Genomic DNA, 23528 nt, shown 5'->3' with positions numbered 1-23528 from the left:
GCATTGTTGTCTTCTAGTAAATATATTTACATATTCTTAAATCAACATACATCTACTTGACAAGGAAAGTGACCTTACATATAGGGCCCTATTTTAACGATCTACACTTTTTTTTAACGATTCTACACTTAGGGCATGTCCGAATCCACTTTTGCAAGTTTAACGACAGAAAAATAAAACAGTCGAAGCGCCAGGCAGATGATCCAATAGGGTTGTACCTATTCTCTTAAAGGGATAGTTCATCCAAGAATTAAAAATTGGTCTTTACTCACCCTCGGGTTGTTTCATAACTGTATAAATTACTTTGTTCCAATGAACACAGAGAAAGATATTTTGAAGAATGTTAGCAATTTTCAGTTTTGGGACATCATCCACAACCATAGAAGGAAAAAAATATTTTATTTTTTGTTCTGGCAATGCAAAGCAATGAGATATTTTGAATAATTTAGGAAAACAAAGAGTTCTCTGGCTCCTTTGACTAATTCTTCCTACTATGGTAGTCAATGATGTCCCGGAACTGAAAATTACTAACATTCTTCCAAATATCTTTCTTTGTGTTCATCGTAACAAAGTAATTTATACAGGTATGAAATTACATTAGCGTGAGTAAATGATGACAGAATTTTCATTTTTGGATGAACTATCCCTTTAATGAGTCATGGGTGTTTTGGGCATACCTGCAATAAACCAATCAGAGTACAGAGTTTAAAAGCAAGTGGCGCTTGCATCATGGCGGATTCGCTATTTACATGGCAGAATTTGCAAGAGCAAAGACTGAGGAAACGGATCTGCTTGTGCTCGAGGTTAAAGCCCGCGAGCAGACTATCTACGGGACAAGCCGGATTTATTATCTTTATGTACAAAATAATAATCTTTTACATTGTAATCTTTTCATTTTTAATATTTGGCATGTTTGTGTGCTGCTGCACGTCCCTCTGTGTGTAATAAGCAGAGTGTATGCACGTTCTGCACCCGCCTATAGGCGCATATTACTAACATGGCCTTTAATTAAATAAAAAATAATGCGCCACTGACTTAAAACCAGATTTTAATTGGTGTGGCAAGGGGGGTGTGATTTAGTGAGGTCTGCAGTGGGAGAGAAGGCTGAGAGAAGAGCGGTGAGTAAATGGGGTGCGAAGTGCAAATGATGAACACCTGTCCTCTATTCCAGTAATTGGTGTGGGGACGCATAAAAGCAGCTCGGAGACAGAAGCTGGGTGTGTGAGAGCCAGCAGAGACTACTGCAGAGAGAGAGCTCAAGACGAGGAGGGCTTCACGAGAGGATCGTCAGCTCCGGTTAAAGACTGAGACTGTGAACAGAGGCGCGTAGCGCCGTCATTGTAGTATCGTATGTGTGATAATAAAAATACATTTTTTCTGCAGTAGTCAACCCGACCCCGATCTCTTCCTTCTCACCCTACACGAACCTACTACAATTGGTCACTGATGTTTTCAGTCGCCTCAAAATAACAACACGCCAACAATGCACTTGAACACACCTCGTTTTCAGACCAGCACGCCCATGGGCGATCAGTTCGGCGCAAGTGCATTTGCTATGTAAACAATGTGGCGCATGATGTGAAAATGAAACTAGCAAAAAACACTTGCGTCGCATTGCACCAGGTGTCTGATAGGGCCCATAGTCTTGGTTCATTAAAGAAAATATAAGAACAAAGTAAGTTTATGTTTAAAACAAGCAAAAAATCTGCCAATGAGGTAAGAAAAATAGACTTCAATTTAGTTTCACCTTTTCTTGAGTACCTAATTCATGTTTATTTTTCGTACCTCATAGGCAGATTTTTTGCTTGTTTTAAACATAAACTAACTTCATTCGTATATTTTCTTTCATAAAACAAGACATAATATCTTATGTCTATCTTATTTACCTTCTTTGTCAAGTAAATGTATCTTGATCTAAACATTTTTAGATACTTGTACTAGAAAACAAGACAAAAAAGCTTAGTAAGAAATTCATTTTTTGAAGTGCAAAACCACCACATTTTTTCACTATATGCTTACATTGGGTTGATTGACTGCACAAAGTCACTGCACTCACTGCACTTATTAACAAACATTGTAAAGCTCATCTCGAACATTATGTTTCAACGAGAATGTTCATTGCTATCTGTATTAACAAATTTGGATGAGTGTGCATGACATGACATGTTTTTTTTCCAAACAGAAGGTTATTTTCCTTTTAATCAGGCTGTAGTAAAACATGTGAAAAAGTTCAATTGACAGATGATATCTCTAAATATGCTTGAAGAAATCAGATCTCAAACTGTGGATCCAGCTCTGTCTACTACCCAGATAGCACAATCCATCTGGTTTACGTCTATTTGACGTCTGCATTTACATCTGCAAGACATCTTAAATACATAGTTTGCTCATCTGCAATACGTCTCGGAGACGTCTGAACGTCTGTAATACGTCTGCTAAAGATCTGGAGATCTGCTGCTTAAAAGCATCTGCTAAACATCTTAGAAAGAGCTGTTGTACATCCATTCTAAATCATAAACATCTTACAGACATCTTCTAGATGTCTATATGACGTCTGACAGCAGACATCTCCGAGACGTATTGCAGATGAGCAAACGATGTATTGTAGATGTCTTGCAGATGTAAATGCAGACGTCAAATAGACGTAAACCAGATGTATGTGTGCTATCAGGGTAGTGATCACCTCCCTGATAGCACACTACATCTGGCAGACGTCTATTTGACATTTGCAATACATAGTTTGCTCGTCTGCAATATATCTTGGAGACCTCTGCTGTCAGATGTCATATAGACATCTATAAGATGTCTGTAAGATGTTTATGATTTAGAATGGATGTAAAACTGCTCTTTCTAAGATGTTTAGCAGATGTTTTTACACAGCAGATGTTTTCCACATCTCCAGATCTTTAGCAGACGTCTTACAGACGTACGTGTGCTAGCTGGGCTACGACAGATCTGATGTACAACATTCTACAAAGCAAATTAACTCCCTAAAACCACATTTTCATTAAATCTGTGCACTGTGTACGGGAACGAACTGCATAATTGAACAGCTGTCTTTAGTGTCTGTAGTATCTCCATTATATTCTGTGGTCAGTTACAATTACACATTAAAGTCCGGAGAGGTTAAAATCCGCAAAAAAAACAACAACAACAAGTAACAATCTTACAACCACAAGTCACCAAAAAGTGGTTATCACTACAATATTGATTCAGTCTCAAAGATAGATGCCACTGCCACTATGTGAAGCTGAGCAAGGCAGAGAGACACAGGAAGTCTGTGAACAAGTGTGAAATCTCACCTCATCTCCACTGTACTGTTTCAGGCAGTGTAGGAAGCGGCATGTGTTGGACAACCAGAAGGAAACCGTCTCAAAGTCATCACCTCGTTTCTGCAGACAAACAAAAGAGTAATGAGAAACAAAACAGGAATTCTTCTGCTCTTTTAGTTCACAGTGATGAAAGTGAAACCCCTTATGAAAACTAACCATGTTTTTTGCTGTAAAAGTGTAATAACCATGCTTTTTTGGTGTACTTTTTACTAATGGCAAAACCATGTTTTTACTACAGTAACCATGTTTTTTTTCTATTAATGTTTTTTTTTAACCATGGTTAATTTTCGTAAGGGCTAGTTCTTGAATGATGTGTGTGTGTGTGTGTGTGTCTCTGTGTGTTGAGACCTTGAGGATCTTCTTAATGCTGTTGATGGTGGAGGTAAGTAGAGATCGCACTTTCTGGTCATCATTGACGTAGTCGGAGTGGCGCAGACACATGAAGAGAATGTACGCAGGCAGACCCGGAATCAGATTGACCGCCACACCACGAGGCTTCAGCTCTGAGATAATCACACATGCTCTGATCAGAGATGCAATGTTGCAAGTCGCATTTGAACTTGAGTTGCCTGCACCACAGCTTAATGTGCATCAGTGTGTGTAAAAAGAAAGTGTCTAAATACTTTGTGCATTCCTTTTGAACACTGTGGGGTGGTTTCCCGGACAGGGATTAGTTTAGGACAAGACTAGGGCTTAGTTAAATTAAGATATTTAAGCTGTGTTAAAAAACATACTTCACAAAAAAACATTACTGTGTGCATCTTGAGAAAAAAACAATGATATAGTTTCTGATATGTCAGTTCAAGTTGTTTTCGACACCTCTAACATTTAAGTTAGTCTAGGTAAAACCTGTCCGGGAAACCGTCACTATATGTATTGTTTAATCATATGTTTAATCAAACCTAACAAACCTATATTTTGTGAAATGTTCTGCTTTAAAAGTGCCCTTTTACTTTCTTTTCAGAAACAAACTGCTATTGAAGTGTCTTTTTGAACATTTGTGTAATATTCTGTGTATTACCAAGTATAAGATTTTTGACCAGTTTCAGCTCATCCTCTTTCTTGTACTCGAGCATTCCCTGGAAATCTTTCTCTCTGCGAGGAATGTTCACCGGGTGAACAGGCTCATCAGCCGTCTGTCCTGGAGACACGTCAATCTGACCACCTGTAACACACACAGATTTACGTTTGCTGTCCTTAAATGTAAAGGACAATTTTAAACACGCTGTCTCTAAACACGTGATGCACCTTCCAGGTCGTTGATCTTCTTGGCAAAGACTTTCAGCTGTTTCTTCAGCTTGCGAACTGTCTTGTCCTGTTTCTCTAGCTGTTCCATGAGGTCCTGCAACATCAGAGACAGGCATCTCATCATGTCACGACACAACCATTACATCAACTGAATCTCTTTAACAGGAGGGTGAAAATAGGGTTTATTTTAGTAAATCAGTCAAAGCAGGTAAAAAGAGGATCTTCCAGTTCTGCAACAGAGCAATCTGAAGTTAAGAGATATGACTTTTGTCTGCTCATGCAGGCAGAGAAAGGAAGAGAAAAAGAGGTGGGCAAATCACACAAAAAAAAAGAAAAAAAAGTAATATTAAAAGAATATTTTTTATTGTTAAATCATTTTTAAGACTACTGTAACAAATGCTCCTGTTCAGTTGCAATGATTAATTTTTGTATGAATTAATTATGGGGTTTATTTATAACCCCTCATATATTAAATATGAAAATATCAGTAATCAATTGAATTGGATTTGCCTCATACATTTGACTACAGACTAACATACTTCGTATGCACCAATAATTAGTGCACAATATGACAAGAAATCTTTGTTTTAAGAGTAAATTAAAATTCAGTGCAACTACAGTTGTAATTAATATTATAAAAGCATATATTTTTACAATGATTTTTTGCATTTTAAACTAAAACGGGCAAGATCAGCTTCAGCTCCTGGACCCAATGGTATACCATACAGGCTCTACAAGAAAGCCCCTGGGGTGTTGAGGTACCTTAGATTAATGGCTGTGGCATGGAAAAAGCAGGTGATACCAAAGGTCTGGAGAAGGGCAGGAGGCATACTGATCCCCAAGGAGAAAAACTCCTCAACTATTGACCAGTTTCGCCAAATTAGCCTCTTGAATGTGGAAGGTAAGATTTTCTTCAGCGTTGTGGCCAATAGACTCTCAGGATTTCTGAAGAGAAACAACTTCATTGACACCTCGGTGCAGAAGGCAGGCATAGGGGGTTTCACTGGATGTTTGGAACATGCTAACATCATCTGGCACCAGTTGCAAATGGCAAAAAAAGGAGAAGAAAGACCTGCATGTGGTTTTTCTAGATCTTGCCAATGCCTTTAGATCAGTGCCACATGAGCTGCTGTGGACAGCGTTTGACTTCTTCCACGTTCCAGAGCAGGTAACAAAGCTGATTAAGGCATATTTTCAGGATCTCCAATTCTGTATTACCACACAGGATAGTACCACCGCGTGGCAACAGCTGGAGATTGGCATAATGGCAGGTTGCACAATTTCGCCACTGGCTTTCACAATGGCAATGGAAATAATAATCCGGGCATCGCGTTGGGTGGTTGGAGGAGAGCGTTTGAAAAATGGGTTGCGCCTACCTCCAACCAGGGCATACATGGATGACATGACAACCATCACAACAACCAAAGTATGTTCAAAGCGGCTGTTGGATAAGCTCCAGGAGAACATTACTTGGGCACAAATGGAGGTGAAACCCAGCAAATCCTGCAGCATTTCTATTGTCAAGGGCAGGCTTACCAATGACAGGTTCTGTATAAAGGGTGAGCCGGTACCAACGGTCACGGAAAAGCCGATCAAAAGCCTTGAACGGTGGTACACCGCAGACCTTAAAGACTCCGAACAGGTGGAACAACTCAGGCAAGAGACAGCCAGTGGACTCAAGAAAATCAATAATACAGCTCTTCCTGGGAAGCTGAAACTCTAGTGCTTCCAATTTGGCTTGTTGCCACGCCTGATGTGGCCAATTTCTATGTATGAGCTCATGGTGTCTCACGCCAATAACCTGGAGAGATTGGTGAGTACACAAGTGAGGAAATGGCTTGGGCTGCCTTAGATGCCTTAGCAACATAGGGCTGTAGGGCAATGGAGCTCTCTCTCTTTTCCCATTTCAAGCCTTGTGGAGGAATATAAATGCACCAAAACAAGGTTAGAGATGACGCTCAAAGAATCCCTTGATCCCCGTGTAAGAGATGCTGCTCCAACAGTAGCAACAGGGAGGAAATGGAACTCAACAATAGCGGTAGGAGATGCAAAGGCAGCTCTCAGACATAAGGACATCGTGGGACAAGTGCAACATGGCAGAGGGGGACTTGGTTTGGCATCAACCACACCCACATGGCGAAAAGCGACACCAAAGGAACAGCATCACCTGGTAGTGGAGGAGGTTCGGCGTCAAGAGGAAGCAAGTAGATGCGCCAGAGCGGTCTCTCAAGCCCAGTTGGATGAGGTGGGAAGGCATTGAACGGAGCAAAATCACTTGGAGTGAGCTTTGGAGTATGGAAACAAACAGGCTAAGTTTTATCATAAAAGCTACATATGATGTGCTGCCCTCACCAACAAATCTGCATGTTTTGTGTGGACAGGATCCAGCCCTGCCACCTATGTGCAGCTCCAGCAAACCTCAAACATATTCTTGTGGGTTGTAAGAAGAGCTTGACACAGGGGAGATACACATGGCGCCACAATCAAGTACTAAAGTGCTTGGCTGCAGCAGTAGAGACCAAGAGCATAGCAGCAAATGCCATCCCCCAAAACGCCAAGGCTAACTCACTAAAAAGGCAACCCTTTATTAGGGAGGGACAGAAACCGCGGGCCAAGCCCTTAACTCCAGATTCAGGTCTGCTGAGTATAGCCAGGGATTTGGAAATGCGAGTTGATTTAAACTACAGACTTACTTTCCCCTTGGAAATCGCAGCGACCAACCTGTGGCCGGACATGGTTCTGTGGTCCAGCTCCAGTTGGACAGTCCTCATAGTTGAGCTGACTGTACCCTGGGAAGAGGCCATTAACGAAGCATTTGAAAGAAAGAATCTCCGATATGCCAACTCGGCAGCGGAGGCTGGGGGATGGACAGCGAAAGTGTTCATGGTGGAAGTGGGCTGCAGGGGCTTTGTTTCCAATTCCACTACAAGGGTGCTTAAGAAAGTGGGGATCAGAGGACAGGCCCAACGGAGGGTAGTCAAAGAACTTGCCACTGTCGCTGAGAGAAGCAGCCACTGGCTGTGGTTGAAATGGAAGGACGCAATATGGGCTGCCAAGTGACCATGTAATAAAATGGTGTTGTGTTGTATTGTTATGCTATACGGGACCGGGGCACTGAGCTTGCATTAACGGAGCCAGTGGGGCTATAACAGCCTTAGCCAACGGGTTGGCGCGTATGGTTGCATTGATTTTGGTAATGTGCTGTAATGGTATGCCATACGGGACCGGGGGCACTGAGCGCTCATTAACGGTGTGGGTAGTCGTGGCCTAATGGTTAGAGATTCTCAGGGCCGGCGGGTAACGACTGCGGTGCCTTTGAGCTGCACTGATAGCTGCCCACTGCTTCTGGTGTATATGTGGTCATGACTTGCATTGCGTGAGTTCACTACTCACTGGACGGGTTAAATGCAGAGGTCACCATAGCTGACAAATAGGTCACTCTCAGAAGACAGGTCCAGTGGAGGATAATCAAGAACTGGCCAGTGGTACAGAAAGAAGAAGCCAATGGCTGTGGTTTAGGCGGATGGACACAGCATGGACTGCCAGATGACCTTGTAACAATGCGACACACACCCAGGTCTGATTAACCTGCGGTGGGCCTCCCTAGGCTGAGGGTGTCTTGTGATAAAGGGCAAAAACACCCAATGAGGCTGAGGTGCACAACTGACGATGTGTCATATATAATTATTTATCCCCCAAACACAGATGATGCCTACCAGTGAAACCTCAGACCTCCTTTCCTCTATTCATATTCTTGACTGCTTCCCCCTGTCATGCATAAGGCGTGGGAAATGTCCTATTGGGCAATTCAACTGTGCTGAAATAGTGGGATTATAACACCTAGTCCTATTAAGCGAATCTGAATGAAAATATCAGTAATCAATTGAATTGGATTTGCTTCATACATTTGACTACAGACTAACATACTTAGTGTGCACCAATAATTCTTGCACAATATGACAAGAAATCTTTGTTTTAAGAGTAAATGTCCTGTTAATTTTAAAATTCAGTGCAACTACAGTTGCAATTAATATAATAAAAGCATTATATTTTTTACAATAATTTTTTGCATTACTTTTTGAATGAGTGAATTGAGGACATAATGGGGTGGTTTCCCAGGCCAGGCTTAAACCTAGTCCCAAACTAACATAAATGTTGGAGGTGTCTTGATTGAAAACAAGTTGCATTGACATATCTTAAAATATATCAGTGCGACTGTTTTTGTCACAAGATGCACACCGTAATGTTTGCTTGTAAAGTATGTGTTTAAAAATATGGAGGACCGAGAGTGCCGATTAGCAATAAAACGAAGAATCAATTGATCAATTAAATAATTAAAACATAAAAATGTTAACAAATAAATAACTTTTCAAATTGAGAAATTAATAGACTTATTTAAAATGGTTTATTTAATTTGTGTTTTAAAATGTAGTTTAATTGAACAATAAAACGTTAAATAAAAAAAATATTTTAAATGTATAAATAAATATATACATTTAAAACTGTTTATTTAATTCATGCTTTAAAACGTAAAAAAATAAAAAGTTTTATTGTGCACATTTTAAATGCACATTTTAAATCGCTTTTTAAAAAAGCATTTGTCAAATGCTTTTCTCTCTCTGTTTGCCAATTGCTTTTCTTTTTCGTTTTGCCAAATGCTTTTCTTTATCCATTTGTCAATCGAGTCAAAAAATGCCATTGGACAGTACACACATTATGCTTGTTTTGTTCACATATATGCAGTGTCCGAGTTTACATCTGCCATGTCATGTAGTTATGGCGCGCGGCGCAATAAGGTAACTGTTTTAATGGCGGTAGGTCTTTCTTGCTGTCCAATGAAACTCCGCCTTACATCTACTTCGTATGACATGTGGGAGAAGGGGTGTATCCTAAACCTGAGCCGAAAGCTGATTGGTTGCCCCCACGTGTGTACTGTCCAATGGCATTTTTTGACTCGATTGACAAATGGATAAAGAAAAGCATTCGGCAAAACGAAAAAGAAAAGCAATTGGCAAATAGAGAGAGAAAAGCATTTGACAAATGCTTTTTTAAAAAGCAATTTAAAATGTGCATTTAAAATGTGCACAATAAAACTTTTAATTTTTTTACGTTTTAAAGCATGAATTAAATAAACAGTTTTAAATGTATATATTTATTTATACATTTAAAATTATTTTTTTTATTTAACGTTTTATTGTTCAATTAAACTACATTTTAAAACACAAATTAAATAAACCATTTTAAATAAGTCTATTAATTTCTCAATTTGAAAAGTTATTTATTTGTTAACATTTTTATGTTTTAATTATTCAATTGATCAATTGATTCTTCGTTTTATTGCTAATCGGCACGCTTGGTCCTCCATTTAAAAAAGACTAAAATAACCTTAATTTAACTAAAGCCTAGGCCTGGTTTAAACTAATCCCTGTCTGAGAAACCACCCCAATGTGTTTTATTCATAATTTACCACATTAAAGTCCCAGTGAAATTAAAAATTACAATTCCTATTTGTTCATGAAATATTGCAGCGTTAATTTTAAATAACTTGTCAGTGTAGGTCATTCTCTTTTTTAAATTCATGTGCCCTCATAATCTTAAATTAAAATCTGAAAATACACTTCCGTCCTCTAGTTACTATCCATCTCAAATGCCGTAGGTTAGACGGCTTTGGCGGAGCATCCTATAACTCCTCCCCTTCAACTGTCAGTCTGCTCCCAGTTCCATTTCAAAATGCAACAGCTGTTTTTATAAAATTTTTATACATACATTTTATACAGAATACGGAAGTAAAAACAATCGCAGCTTCCCCTGATAGCACACATACATCTGGTTTACGTCTATTTGACGTCTGCATTTACATCTGCAAGACATCTACAATACATCGTTTGCTCATCTGCAATACGTCTCAGAGATGTCTGCTGTCAGACGTCATATAGACATCTAGAAGATGTCTGTAAGATGTTTATGATTTAGAATGGATGTACAACAGCTCTTTCTAAGATGTTTAGCAGATGTTTTTAAGCAGCAGATCTCCAGATCTTTAGCAGACGTATTACAGACGTTCAGACGTCTCCGAGACGTATTGCAGATGAGCAAACTATGTATTTAAGATGTCTTGCAGATGTAAATGCAGACGTCAAATAGACGTAAACCAGATGGATTGTGCTATCTGGGTCCAGTTCACAGGGACTTTAAGTCTTGAAAATATTATTGCATAGAATCAATTATTTCTTTTCATTGATTTTGGAGTAAAAAAAGTCAATACATAATGTTCTTGACAGGTTTCGAGAGATTCACCTGGACAGTGAGAGAAAGAGAGATTGTAAAACTGTGCTGATTCGCAGTGCTGTGGGTTAAACACACACAGGTAGAGCTGAACACACCAGCGATTCAGTGTAACACACACCAGTGTCTGTTAGTGGTCAGATACATGCGCACACGCACACACATTCCTACATACAACCATCTTGCGTAACATGCTGACTCTGTAGGCTTTATACTCCTTTGGGTCATCAGAGTGGAGCTCCTGTGAATGAAACATCTACACATCAGATGAACCGACTCTGAGCAGATGATGTTGTTATAGAAACCTGCCAGTCCTGAGTTTTTATCCGCTTGTCAAGCCTCAGAGCCATTGAGAGAGAGAGTCGCGTCAACTCCGTTGACTCCAATGGAACAGTTTTTTCACAGCAATGGAGGCTCTCAATAGTTCCCGGAAGTTACTAGTAACGCATGGAGCTGCGACTAAACAGACCAACTGAGGTAAACTTTTAACCCATTTAAAGACGAAAGCCATTTAATGAATAAAAAAATGAAAGAAATAAAGCATTTAAAGAGAAAACATAACTTCCTGGAATATCTGAAGGCTCCATGAATCACGTGACGCTCCAGCGTTTTGGACTTCCGTTGGCAGAACTCTCTCTCTCAATGGCTCTGTCAAGCCCATTGACAGAGATTGGAACCACCATATATGGAAGGTCATTTACTGTCATGTACCAAACGCACAATAAGATGCTACAGGCAAATAACAAAAAATGCTAATATTCTCTCATGGCGAGCTATAAAACTATCGGAAAAACGTGATCCTAACCTTTATCTTCATAACGAAATCCCACATGGCCAGTCAGCGATTTATTTTACATAATTTATTCAAATATTGATGTCGTAGATTCCGTGAGCCTGGTGACTGTAGTGTATACTTGAGTTAATACTTGTTTCTTTATGGTTATCATAACTGATGTGATCTTAAATCTAAAAAAAATCCCTAAATTCATTGATTCGTGTTCACTTTGTTGGTCATGTGGTTAATCATGTGACATGTCTGTGATATATTTGACATTGCGTGGATTGTCTGATGAGGCCGCTCGAAACATCACCTTTGGTAAAACCCTGAAATAGTTTTCTATTTTTGTGTGCGCCATCTATTCTTTTTATGGTTCTTAAATCTTGCCTACAATCACAATCTGAATAAAAACCATATTTTCAATGAAAAGAGAACACAATATATTAACAATGCAGTATGTCTATCAATGGTTTGATGAAAAAGGTGTCAAAAGAAATGATTCATAAAACCAACCATAGTGTGATGGGGATCTATTTAGCTGATCATGAATGTTTATTAGCTCACAACATACAGTGAGGGAAATAAGTATTTGATCCCCTGCTGATTTTGTAAGTTTGCCTACTTACAAACAAATGAAGGGTCTATAATTTTTATGGTGGGTTTATTTTAACTGATAGACACAGAATATTAAAAAAAATCAGGGGAAAAAAATGTTATATAAAGGTTATAAATTGATTTGCATTTCAGTCAGTGAAATAAGTATTTGATCCCCTACCAACTAGCAAGAATTCTGGCTCCACAGATTGGTTATGTGCCTATATGGACCACAGATTAGTCCTGTCACTTTAAGAAAGTACTCCTAAATCAGCTTGTTATGTATATAAAAGATGCCTGCCAACAGAATCTGTATCTTCCAGTTCAACCTCTCCACCACCATGGTCCAGACCAAATAGGTTTTAAAGGATGTCAGCGACAAGATTGGAGACCTGCACAAACCTTGAATAGGCTACAGACAGAAGCTTGGTGAGAAGGAGACAACTGTTGGTGTGATTATTTGGAAATAGAAGATATACAAAATAACTATCAAATGCCCTTGTTCTGGAGCTCCCTGCAATATTTCCCCAATGGGGTAAAGATGATCATGAGAAATGTTAAAGATCAGCCCAGAACTACACGGAAGAAGCCTGTTAATGATTTCAAGACAGTTGGGAACACAGTTAGCAAGCAAAACATTGGTAACACATTGGTAACACGCTATGCCACAGTAGACTGAAATCCTGAAGCACCCGCAAGGTCCTCCTGCCCAAGAAGGCCCGCCTGGCTCGTCTTAAGTTTGACAATGAACATCAAAATGATTCAGAAAAGGCTTTGGCGAAAGTGCTGGCACTGCTGTGAGACCAAAATGGACTCCTGTGTTTGGAGGGAGAGAAATGCTGACTATGAGCCCAAGAACATCATGTCTACAGAGAAGCACAGTGTTGGAAACATTCTGCTTTAGGGCTTTTTCTCTGCTACAGGTATACAGGATGACTTCACCGCATTGAGGGGCTGAGGGACGGGCCCATGTACCGTAAAATCTTGGACGAGAACCTCCTCCCCTTAACTAGGTCACTGAAGATGGGTCATGGATGAGCCTTTAACATGACAAAGACGCAAAACATATTGCCAAGACAACCAAATAGTGGCTTAAGGAGAAGCACATTAAATGTCCTAGCCAGTCTCTAGACCCTAGTCCTATAGAACCTCTGTGAAGGAGGCTAAAACTCCAATTTGCTGAGCGACAGCCAAGAAACCTTAAAGATTGACAGAGGAGTGGACTAAATGTATCCGGACACATGTGCAAACCTGGTGACCAACTATCAGAAATGTCTGACCTCTGTGCTTGCCAACAAGGGTTTCTCCACAAAGTACAAAGTTATGTTTTGCTTGGGGATCAAATACTTATTTCACTGACTGAAATGCAAATCAATTTATAACCTTTATATAACATTTTTTTCCCCTGATTTTTTTTAATATTCTGTGTCTATCAGTTAAAATAAACCCACCATAAAAATTATAGACCCTTCATTTGTTTGTAAGTAGGCAAACTTACAAAATCAGCAGGGGATCAAATACTTATTTCCCTCACTGTATGTATCCCAAAACACTGAAAAGTCAGCGTCCAACAGTCACACACCCTGTGTACGTGTAGGAAAGTGTTGTGCTTTGTACTGACCAGGTTTTCGTTGGTGAGGCGCGTGATCTCGTGCTGTAGACTGGCCTCGATTCTGGCCTCTGGAGGAAGCTGAAGGTTCTGAGCCAACAGCTGCTGCTGACGGTTATTCTCCTCTTTCACACTCTGAAGATCTCCACGCAAAACCTCCACCTCATTCTCATGAGACCGCCGCTGAGCCTGGAGCTGAGACTCTAACAACCTAAAGACAGACAGAGATACTGACTTTTAGTCTGACAAACAACAAAAATAAAGGGCCAGTTCATCGGACTCTGTTTCAAGATAAAGGCTTTCATAGGATAGTTCAGCCAAAATTTTAAATCTACTATAAAGCCATTATTTCCCTGTTTATTATGTTTCCCAGTTATTTAATACCATTTTTGGGTGAACTATTCCTTGAACAAGAGCATTCAGAATCTATTGTTTGCCTTCAATTACAGCTCCATTATGGCAGTCATAATTCCATGCAGTTGTGTGTTAAATGTGGTGAGTATTTGCACTAAAAACCATTCCCATTTCTGATACCATAAGGCAGTATGTGTGTTAAAGAGAACATTCGGCAGGCAACCGTGTGGAGGAAAACAGCGTAAACAGCACAATATTAGAAGATCGGGTCTTTAAGAAGTTGAAGAAGTTGAAGAAGCAAAATCAGCGCACAAACGGAGGACGGAGAGATGAGAGGAGAAAACTGAATCTACATCTCTACACGCTCTCTCTGTTCTTTAACCTGTTCGTTTCCTTTAACCCTTCATATACCAGCCACAGTTCCCCATCCTCATTCAGCTTATGGTAGTCAGGGAAGGGAGATCTGAGGGAGCGGAACAAAGAAAGAAATGTAATAACAAAAAAAAAGAACGAACTTTCAAACGTTGATGCCAGTATCAAGTTTTGCTGAAACAGAAATGAAGCTTCTTTCATCTTTTACTCATCATTTAGCTTTTCCTCTATGGAACAAAATACATTTACTCACCCTCTTGACATTTCAAACCTTTGTTACATTCTATCTTCCACAGAACACAAAAGAAGATATTATTGAAGAAAGCTAGAAACCGCACAGCACTGGACCTCATTCACTTCTATTGTACGGACACAAAACCAATGCAAGTGAATGGGGGCCAGTTAACAACATTCTTCAAAATATCTTCTTTTGTGTTCTGCAGAAGAAAGACATACAGGGTTGAAATGACATGAGGGTGAGTAAATTATGACAGAATAAAATCCTGTTAAATCCTATTTGCCAATGGTTCTCAAGTGGTGCGTGACAAGTTTGAACATTTGGGCCCAGTTGCATGAACTTAGGACCTACTCACACTGTGCCAATCGAACAGCGCCGGGGCGCGTTTGACACCTAAAGCCTGGTTCAATTGACTAGTGTGAGTGCTTGCAACCGAAGAAAGAAAAAGAATTTGAGGACTAACTTCTAAAACTAGTCTAAGGAGTTTATGCAACCGGCCCTCGGAAGTGTGAAACGAGACTTCTACTACTACAGCATAGTGAGAGGAAAGTGTATCAGTGGATAAATGCATAAAAGTCAATCAGAAAACTCAGGAGACCTGGAATATAGTCACTTGAACTACTTTTAAAATGTGTATTGCCGATTTTAACTTTCAATGTATGGAAAGCATCTAAGCATCCAGGTCTATTTGTTCAATGAAAAAAGAAAGTCATTCAGACTTTCATTCAAACAACGTGATTAAGTAAATAATGACAGAATGTTTATGTTTGGGATAATTATTATTTAGGGACCTCTTCTTTGGATTAATATTAATACGGATTATGCTGGGAAAAATTAATAAAGCAGTGCACAGAACAGAATACAAGCAAAATAATTGATAGAGAAATAATGTGGACCTAGAGGATCAAAGGTGTAACAAACAAGAACAAATATAAACAAGCAATTACTTCCTCATCCATTCGTATAAACAGATTTTCCATTTAATGAATTTACAGTAGGTCATCAATAGCATTTAATGCAGTCTGCCAAAAGCCACATGTGCAGCTTCATCCACCCTGAAATCCACCCACCATTCACCTTACACTACGTCACAGTCTGGTAAATCAAGCGCAAAGCCACTGCCAAATATAATCAAGCTGTTTTGCATCTATTCTGCAGTGTTGTTAAAGGCACCGTCTCGTGCATACTCCCTTCATGCATATTGCAAATAAAACTAGAATGCCCTTTTCGAGAAATCCAATAAGAAAGGATCAATAAGACCACCTGACTGCAGCGCAGCATCTGTCAGGATGCACAGGTTTTTAACAGTCTGCTGGGAAACTAAAGGTATATCGTCTTTAGAAATATTAAAAGCCCTTCTGAGGGAGAACAATTTACTGGATTAGATACAGATTGCAGGTCAAGTTTACTTTTAATTTTGGGGGGTTTATTAGACACAGCAATGGAGAGATGACAGGAAAGCACGAGACTACTGAAACTGTTTTTTTTTCAGCCATCTAGCTTCTTAAAAATGGCTTAGGTCAGGGTTAATGTTTTCTCAAAGATTTTCTGGGCGCTAGAATGAAGCAGATTTGACCTTCTGCTCTGAGCTGCACATGCATGCAGTAAAAGCAACACGTCATGCCTGTCCATCTGTTACCTCAACCTGTTCACAAGCTCATTTACTTCTGTCGGCCTGCGTGTAAACCTGGGTGATCTGTGTGAGACAGAGATGAGCATCGACATAAACAGAAGCAAAGACGGATTTTGACAGATGTAGAAAAATAGACGGAAAACAAGACAGATAGAAACAAAAAGACAAAGACAAAGAGAGAGAGAGAGAGAGAGAGAGAGAGAGAGAGAGAGAGAGAGAGAGAGAGAGAGAGAGAGAGAGAGAGAGAGAGAGAGAGAGAGAGAGAGNAGAGAGAGAGAGAGAGAGAGAGAGAGAGAGAGAGAGAGAGAGAGAGAGAGAGAGAGAGAAATACAGAGACAGAAACAAAAGACAAAAAGAAAGACAGATAACCAGATAGCAAGTCCTAACAGTGTATGTTGTGAATAACGCCCGTTTCATACCGCACGCGTAAGCAGCGCGTATGCGGAGTGGGAGCAGAGCGTAGGGAGAGCGTTGGCAGCGCGTGTCCATTGTCCTTTCACACCGGCAACGTATGCAACAATGCAATTTCGCATTATGTTATTTTAAATACATCAATGAGCAAAATATCTTCCAGAACTTCATCAAAAAGCTTATTTTATGTAGATTGTATAACGTTACTCACTATAGGAGAGAGTTATTGACTTGTGATGCGATCGTTTTTCTCTCACACATACGCAACATAAGCATATAACATGATGTCTATGTAGTTTTATCTGTTTTTTCATAAGGTTATGATGACAGTGGGGTTTAGACGGTTTAATGCGATCACTTTCCCCTCATTCATATTCAATATAACCATAACATTTAAGACACTTGTAGTATTATAAATCCTTTAAAGGGGTCATAAGGTGCGAATACGTGTTTTTCTTTCTGTGTCTTTGGTGTGTTATAAGTTGCCCATGCATGTATTAGAAACGTAAAATTGCAAAGATTAAAGTGTTGGAAAAAAAGATGCATTCTATCTACAAGCGAGTGCTCACCCAGACCTGCCTGAAACGCCTCGTGTAACCACACCCCCACAAATCTACATCAGTTCGTGGTATGATTTGACTAAGACCGCCCAAATGTATACGCAAGTAAGGTGTACCTGTCAGTACAATTGCTTTGGAACCTGATGTTCCAAATATGGTAAGAGGCGTTACATTTCCGTCACACGCTTGCAGTATTCCACCAATCACTACGCACTGGTGAACTGGCCAATCATAGCACACCTCGCTTTTCTGAGCGACAAAAGTGTTTTTGGAAGTCATGGTGGCTGTTAAAAACACATTAGACACCACTTACAGGCTTTAAAGGTAAAAGTGTTACTTTTTCCTGTCAATCCATCTGCATTTTGACTGTAAAGAGTGCACTGTCACTTTAATTGAGCGTGAGCAGCGCAGCAAAAATAGGCTCTAATCATGAAGTTAGAAATGTTCCGCTTCTGCTCCACGAGCATGTGCTGCTTACGCGTGCGGTATGAATGCTCTCATCTGTTAACCGAAAAAAATATGCGCTACTTACGCTTGCGGTGTGAACGAGCATAAGGCTGCAGTTATATGATGAAAATCCCATGATGAATTCCATGTTTTGGAAGAATGATTGGGAGTCTACGAGATGCATAGGGAGGATATGTACCTATTGGTTTCTTTCAAGCTCACGTAGGCCTGTGAGATCTCCTTGGCATCAGTAAGCTTCTGCACATCCTCAATGTAGGGCAAAGGTTCAGTCATCGTTTCCTACACACACAGGACGATCACATTAACACAATGACTGCATCCACATCTACTAACATTTACTTGTGTGACAATCCTGTCAGACGCTACTTGTCTGTTCTTGTGTGTGTGTGTCTGTGCATTTATTTACAGGTAATATTTTCAAGCCAAAATATAAAACATTCTTTTTCTTAAAGGGATACTCCACTCAAAAATGAAAATTCTGTCATGAATTAACCCCCCCATCCCAAACCTGTATACATTTAATTACTTAATGTTACATCATTGACTACCAGAGTAGGAAAAGGTGCCCTAGAACTCTTTGCTTTCCCTTAATTCTTCAAAATATTTAATTTTGTGTTCAACAGATAAAAAAGATACAATAATTTTTCCTTTTTCGTTTCGTTTTTTTTTTTGATGATGAAGAAAAAAAAAAGTGAAAAATGTTACAAATATTTCATATATATAGTATTTATTTACGTATTTGGAGTAGAAATCATGCCGATAATGGATTCGATAATGTTTTGGGTCAGGATACTCAACAGAGTAATAAAGGCCACTGTGTCACTTTTTCAGCCAAAACAACATATGAATGGCATATTCACATGTATCACATTTAAAGATGTCATAATATTTAGCCTACACTTTTTGGTCGAATCAACCTATGAATGGCTTACCTAAAGAAATAGATAAACTGTCAATTTTCATATTTTAGGATTTTAAAGGCATTTGCGAGGAGGAAGTCTGACGTAGCTCAAAATAGAGCTGATCTTCTAATCTTAAATCGGGTATCAAACCAACATACCTTCTCATCCTGATGTGAGTGAAGCAAAAGACAGAAGAACAAATGAAGTTAGAAATGTTCCGATTTATGAAGAGAACACTGACGGTAACAGATATTAGTTCACAAAGACATGGTTAGAAGCACATCAGTATGTTCGTGCAGGAGTAAAGGTTTCAAACCTTGTGCTGCATGGCCTCTTTCTGGCTGACGAGTTGAGATCGCAGGATGAGCACCTCCTCTTTACGCACCTCCAGCTCCTCATTGGAAGCATTCAGCTGATCCAGCAGAACCGTGTACGCTGGAGAACCCGGAGCGGCAGAACCGGCCTCGCCGCTGCCTCGCAGAGACTGACGCATCTGATTTAGATTATGTTTCAGCTTCTTATTTTCAGATTCCAGCTCTTGCCGCTGAGGACACACCAGACAATCAATTCATTTATTTTAATCATTAATTATTGACCATTTATTTTATTATATGCAATGCTTATTTTTTAAGCTAAAAAAAGTTGAAATTTTAAGTTGAATGATTTTGTACACACAAAAAGCACAAAAACGGCACAAACCAACCTGTATCTGTAATACAATGTTCCAAGTACTATTCTACAGACAATTGTTTAGTAATACTTAATCGCTTTAAAAATAGATGTTTTCTGTATCTTTTTTGATATATATATATATATATTTTTATATTTGGCAGACGCTTTTATCCAAAGCGACTTACATTGCATTGTATTATACGTTTGTTTCCGGTTTGTGTTTGGCTAGTGTCTAATAATATAACTTTATACTTAATTTAATTTATGTTAATATTGATTTATATTATTATTTTGTTGTATAATAATTAAATGAACTAACAAACTTGTTGTAAAAAAATTAAATGAACTATTTGTTGAATTTTGTTGTATGTTTATTTTATTAAATAAACAATTTATTGAATGACTCCAGCAGTTTGGTCGCATTTAAACAAACCGTATGGTACATTGACATCTAGAGGTTGAACTTGGGTTTGGACTGGGTGAGTAGTTATCTAAAAGAGAGGCAGCAATTTGTACAGATTGGTGAACTTAAATCTTCATATTTGAATATAACGTGGTGTTCCGCAGGGATCGGTCTTAGGTCCAGAATTGTTTATAATTTATATAAATGACATGTGTAGAGTATCAAATATATTAAAATGTATTTTATTTGCTGATGATACAAACATTTTTGGTGTTGGGGATGATGTACAAGAGATTTTAGAGGTGGTCACAACGGAATTGAATAAATTAAAGAAATGGTTTGATGTAAATAAATTGTCGTTAAATATAAGTAAAAAAAGATCATGTTATCTGGAATTCCTAAAACAAGTTCAAAAGTAGAATTGAAAATTAATAACATAAGTATTGAAAGAGTATATGAATATAAGTTTTTGGGTGTGATCTTAGAGCACAAAATTTGCTGGAAACCTCAAATAACACGTTAAAGCAAAATTGGCAAAGATTATAGCAATATTAAATAGGTCAAGAATAATAAGTCAATGTATGTCTTGTATAAATAATACACTCATGTTACCGTATCTCAGTTACTGTGTAGAAATTTGGGGGAATACTTATAAAACTAAGTTGCAAGCAATATGGATATTGCAAAAGAGAGCAATTAGAATTGTTAATAATGCAGGATATTTGGATCATACAAATTTATTATTTTTGAAGTCACATATATTGAAGTTCATCGATTTGGTGAAATTTAAGACTATGTTTAAAGCAAGAAATAATCTGCTTCTGGAAAATTTACAATTTTTTAAGGAAAGGCAGGGTGGGTATAACTTGAGAGAAGGATTAAACTTTAAAAAACTTAAATTAAGAACAACTTTAAAAGTATGTGTATTTCCACTTGTGGAGTAAGGTTGTGTAATGGTTTGGAGCAGGTGTTAAAACAGTGCTCAAACAATGAAAGGTTTAAAAGGTTGTATAAAAAGTATTTATTTGAAAGATATATAAAAATATAGAGGTGAATGTGAAATGTTGATGTTATTTTGTCTGATTAGAATGTAGGAATGTAGGCGATGTTGCGTTGCAATATATTTGTTGTTGTTTTGTTTTGTTGTTTTCATTTTTTGAGAATTTTTGTATAGACTCAAGGTATTGGAACTATGTGGATGTGTAAAATGGGGAAGGAAATTAATAAGCTTTTGCTTCATCCTGCTCCGTTTCGGACTTACTTCAATTTTGTTGCAGATTCCTGTGATTTAATGTTTTATGTATTTTGTTTTTGTTACACGCCAACATAGACTCCGTGTGTGTCTGTTTTATATATATATACTTTGTTCGAAATAAATAAATAAAAAAACTTGGTATCACAGTCTAAAATCAAAATACTGGAGAGACAATTTTAGCCAAGTAACGGTTCTTCTCGGTTTCTTTTGATTGTTATTAGAAATAATCTAAAGGCACTCTATTGTTTGTGAATGTGTGCCGGAAGTTGAGGTGAGGGTCACAAAAGTGCACATGCGTAGTAACGTTTGTTTATGTTGTTAAGATGAAACCATCTATATAGTGTTTTAATTTATAAAGCGGCAGGAACAAATGTAGAAAGTCTAATGTTTTCAAAGGAAGAAAAACATAGCAGGGGAGTCATATCAACTTTGCAGAAATGTTGTCATTTAGAAGGTTTATGTGTTGTTTAATAGGCTAAAAAGACTGATGAATAATTCTTTGGGTATTATTAATTCACTGAAAAATACTTAAACAATACATTGTCAGAAGAGTAACAAACAAATCAGTGTGTGCATCATTGCATTTCTTAACTGGTAAATTATGTCAGAATTATGAATATTTTGTCAGCCTGGATTATGAAATGCCTGCTGACACAATGGGGCCATGAGGTAAAAGTTTCTTGAACACAATCTTAAGTAAATCAGACGTTCATATAAAGGCAACACAAATCATCTGTCTGCCTGTCGTTAGAAATTAGGTGTATTTAGGAACCTGCAGTCATAACAGTGACGGAGTTGAACGGAACTCATCAGATTGCATCTTTTAATGGAAAATGCATAATGGTCTGTCTAATGAAATGTGAAGTAATATATCTACAGTATATATATGTTTTTTCCTAGTCCTAATGAATACTGTTTAACAAAGCCCTGTGATCACAAATAAACGTGAGCAGATGTGAACATATTTGTATGCATAAACTGCATATCAGGCATCTATGTAACACATCTCATTTGTGCAAAAATGGCTGTAATGTTAAATCAAGTTTACTAATTAAGTAAGTCGCTGAAGTTTTAGTCTCGTCTCCCCTCAGACGCTGCGCTGCAATGGCGATCTTGCACACATTTATCGGTGAATCCGATATTAGAAAACAGATACTCGATTTTAGAAAAAATGCTTAAATATCGGGGAAAACATCGGTAAAACAATATATCGGTTCGGTCTCTACTTTAAAACAATGCAATATTGTAAAAAGTGCTACAGGAATCAATTTGAATTGAATTGAACTGTAAGGACCTGCAGACTGGAGTGGTGTGGGAGTGTCAGTGAGCTTGTGTTTGAGTGTTTGTGCGTGTTTTTACCTTGAGAGATTCATACTCCAGCTCAGCGCCACGAGCCTTCTTATGTTCTTCATCATCCTGAACGACAGTAAAACATCATTTCAACCTTATTAACAACAGCGTGTGTTTGTTAAATAAATGTCTTCACAAAGACAGTAATACCAGTACTAATTTTTGATTTTGTGAGAACATTTTTAGGTCCACATGAGCAAAACTTAAATGAATCATACTGAATTGAGTTTTTGTTGAAAATGTTAAAATGCAGAAGGATTTCTGTGAGAGTTTTTTTCTGTAGGATACAATACACAGTTTATGGGTTGAGGATAGAATAAATAACATTTCATAGATAACAAGTCCACATAAAACCAGCATGTCTGTGTGTGTGTGTACCCTGGCTCTAGCCCGCTGAAACTGCTCCTCTCTGCGATCGAGTTCGTTTTGCAGTGACTGTTTCTCTTGCTCTAGTTCGGACACTCTCTTCTGCAGCTTCAGGAAGAGTGACATGTCCAGTATCCCCTTGGAAACATCCTGGAGAGACAGAACAAAACATATACAATATACAATAGAATGGCACAAATGAAGCATCTACAGAAGAAACTAAAGATAATGAGTATTAAGAATGATGTTTGTCTCACCTCCCCCCCGCGGGACCCCTCCTCTGACTCTGCAAACTCGGAGTATGTGCATTCGGATTCGTTGCTGCTGTGTGTGGAGTCTGTGCGTCTGTGGCCAGGTTTGGGAACGTTCTACAAGACAGACAGAACACATCAGAGGGCTGTTTTTGTACATCAGTAATTAGATTTCAAGTCACGCTAGTTTAATCATGATTAGGCTTATTCCCCCAAATCCTCACTGCAATCGTTCTTTAAAGAGTAAATATTTTGTGATTTTTAAGGTCCTATTTGGTTTATGGAGTGTCCAACAACAAGTTTTTGTACATACACGGCGTAAAAACACTTTCATTTCCTAATAATAGGCAGTTATTATTAGCTTACTTCTTGACCGACTCTCTAATGATTCGTTCCGTGATTCATCTATCTAATCTATTAGTTCATCTATTCATCTATCTAATCTAT

General features: G+C 38.5%; 1 protein-coding gene across 3 annotated transcripts in view; it reads right to left on the bottom strand.

Moving 5' to 3' along the window:
- myo5aa (myosin VAa) overlaps positions 1-23528 on the bottom strand; it is an 80348-nt gene that overhangs the window by 6057 nt on the left and 50763 nt on the right. The window contains exons 25-36 of one of the 3 annotated variants that reach the window (XM_057347400.1): positions 23088-23198; positions 22843-22980; positions 22474-22530; positions 19101-19328; positions 18061-18161; positions 16450-16506; positions 14583-14663; positions 13859-14057; positions 4581-4674; positions 4354-4497; positions 3681-3835; positions 3303-3392 (exon numbers count right to left, since the gene is read on the bottom strand). In XM_057347400.1, coding sequence (XP_057203383.1) covers positions 3303-3392; positions 3681-3835; positions 4354-4497; positions 4581-4674; positions 13859-14057; positions 14583-14663; positions 16450-16506; positions 18061-18161; positions 19101-19328; positions 22474-22530; positions 22843-22980; positions 23088-23198 — 1455 coding nt within the window. The remainder of the gene's footprint in view (positions 1-3302; positions 3393-3680; positions 3836-4353; positions 4498-4580; positions 4675-13858; positions 14058-14582; positions 14664-16449; positions 16507-18060; positions 18162-19100; positions 19329-22473; positions 22531-22842; positions 22981-23087; positions 23199-23528) is intronic. The other 2 variants (XM_057347401.1, XM_057347403.1) reach the window with 2 other exon arrangements.

Source organism: Triplophysa rosa, linkage group LG12 (genome assembly GCF_024868665.1).
Source record: "Triplophysa rosa linkage group LG12, Trosa_1v2, whole genome shotgun sequence".
Lineage (NCBI taxonomy): Eukaryota > Metazoa > Chordata > Actinopteri > Cypriniformes > Nemacheilidae > Triplophysa > Triplophysa rosa.
The sequence above is the reverse complement of the archived record's forward strand: the minus strand, read 5'-3'. Positions and strand labels throughout refer to the sequence as shown.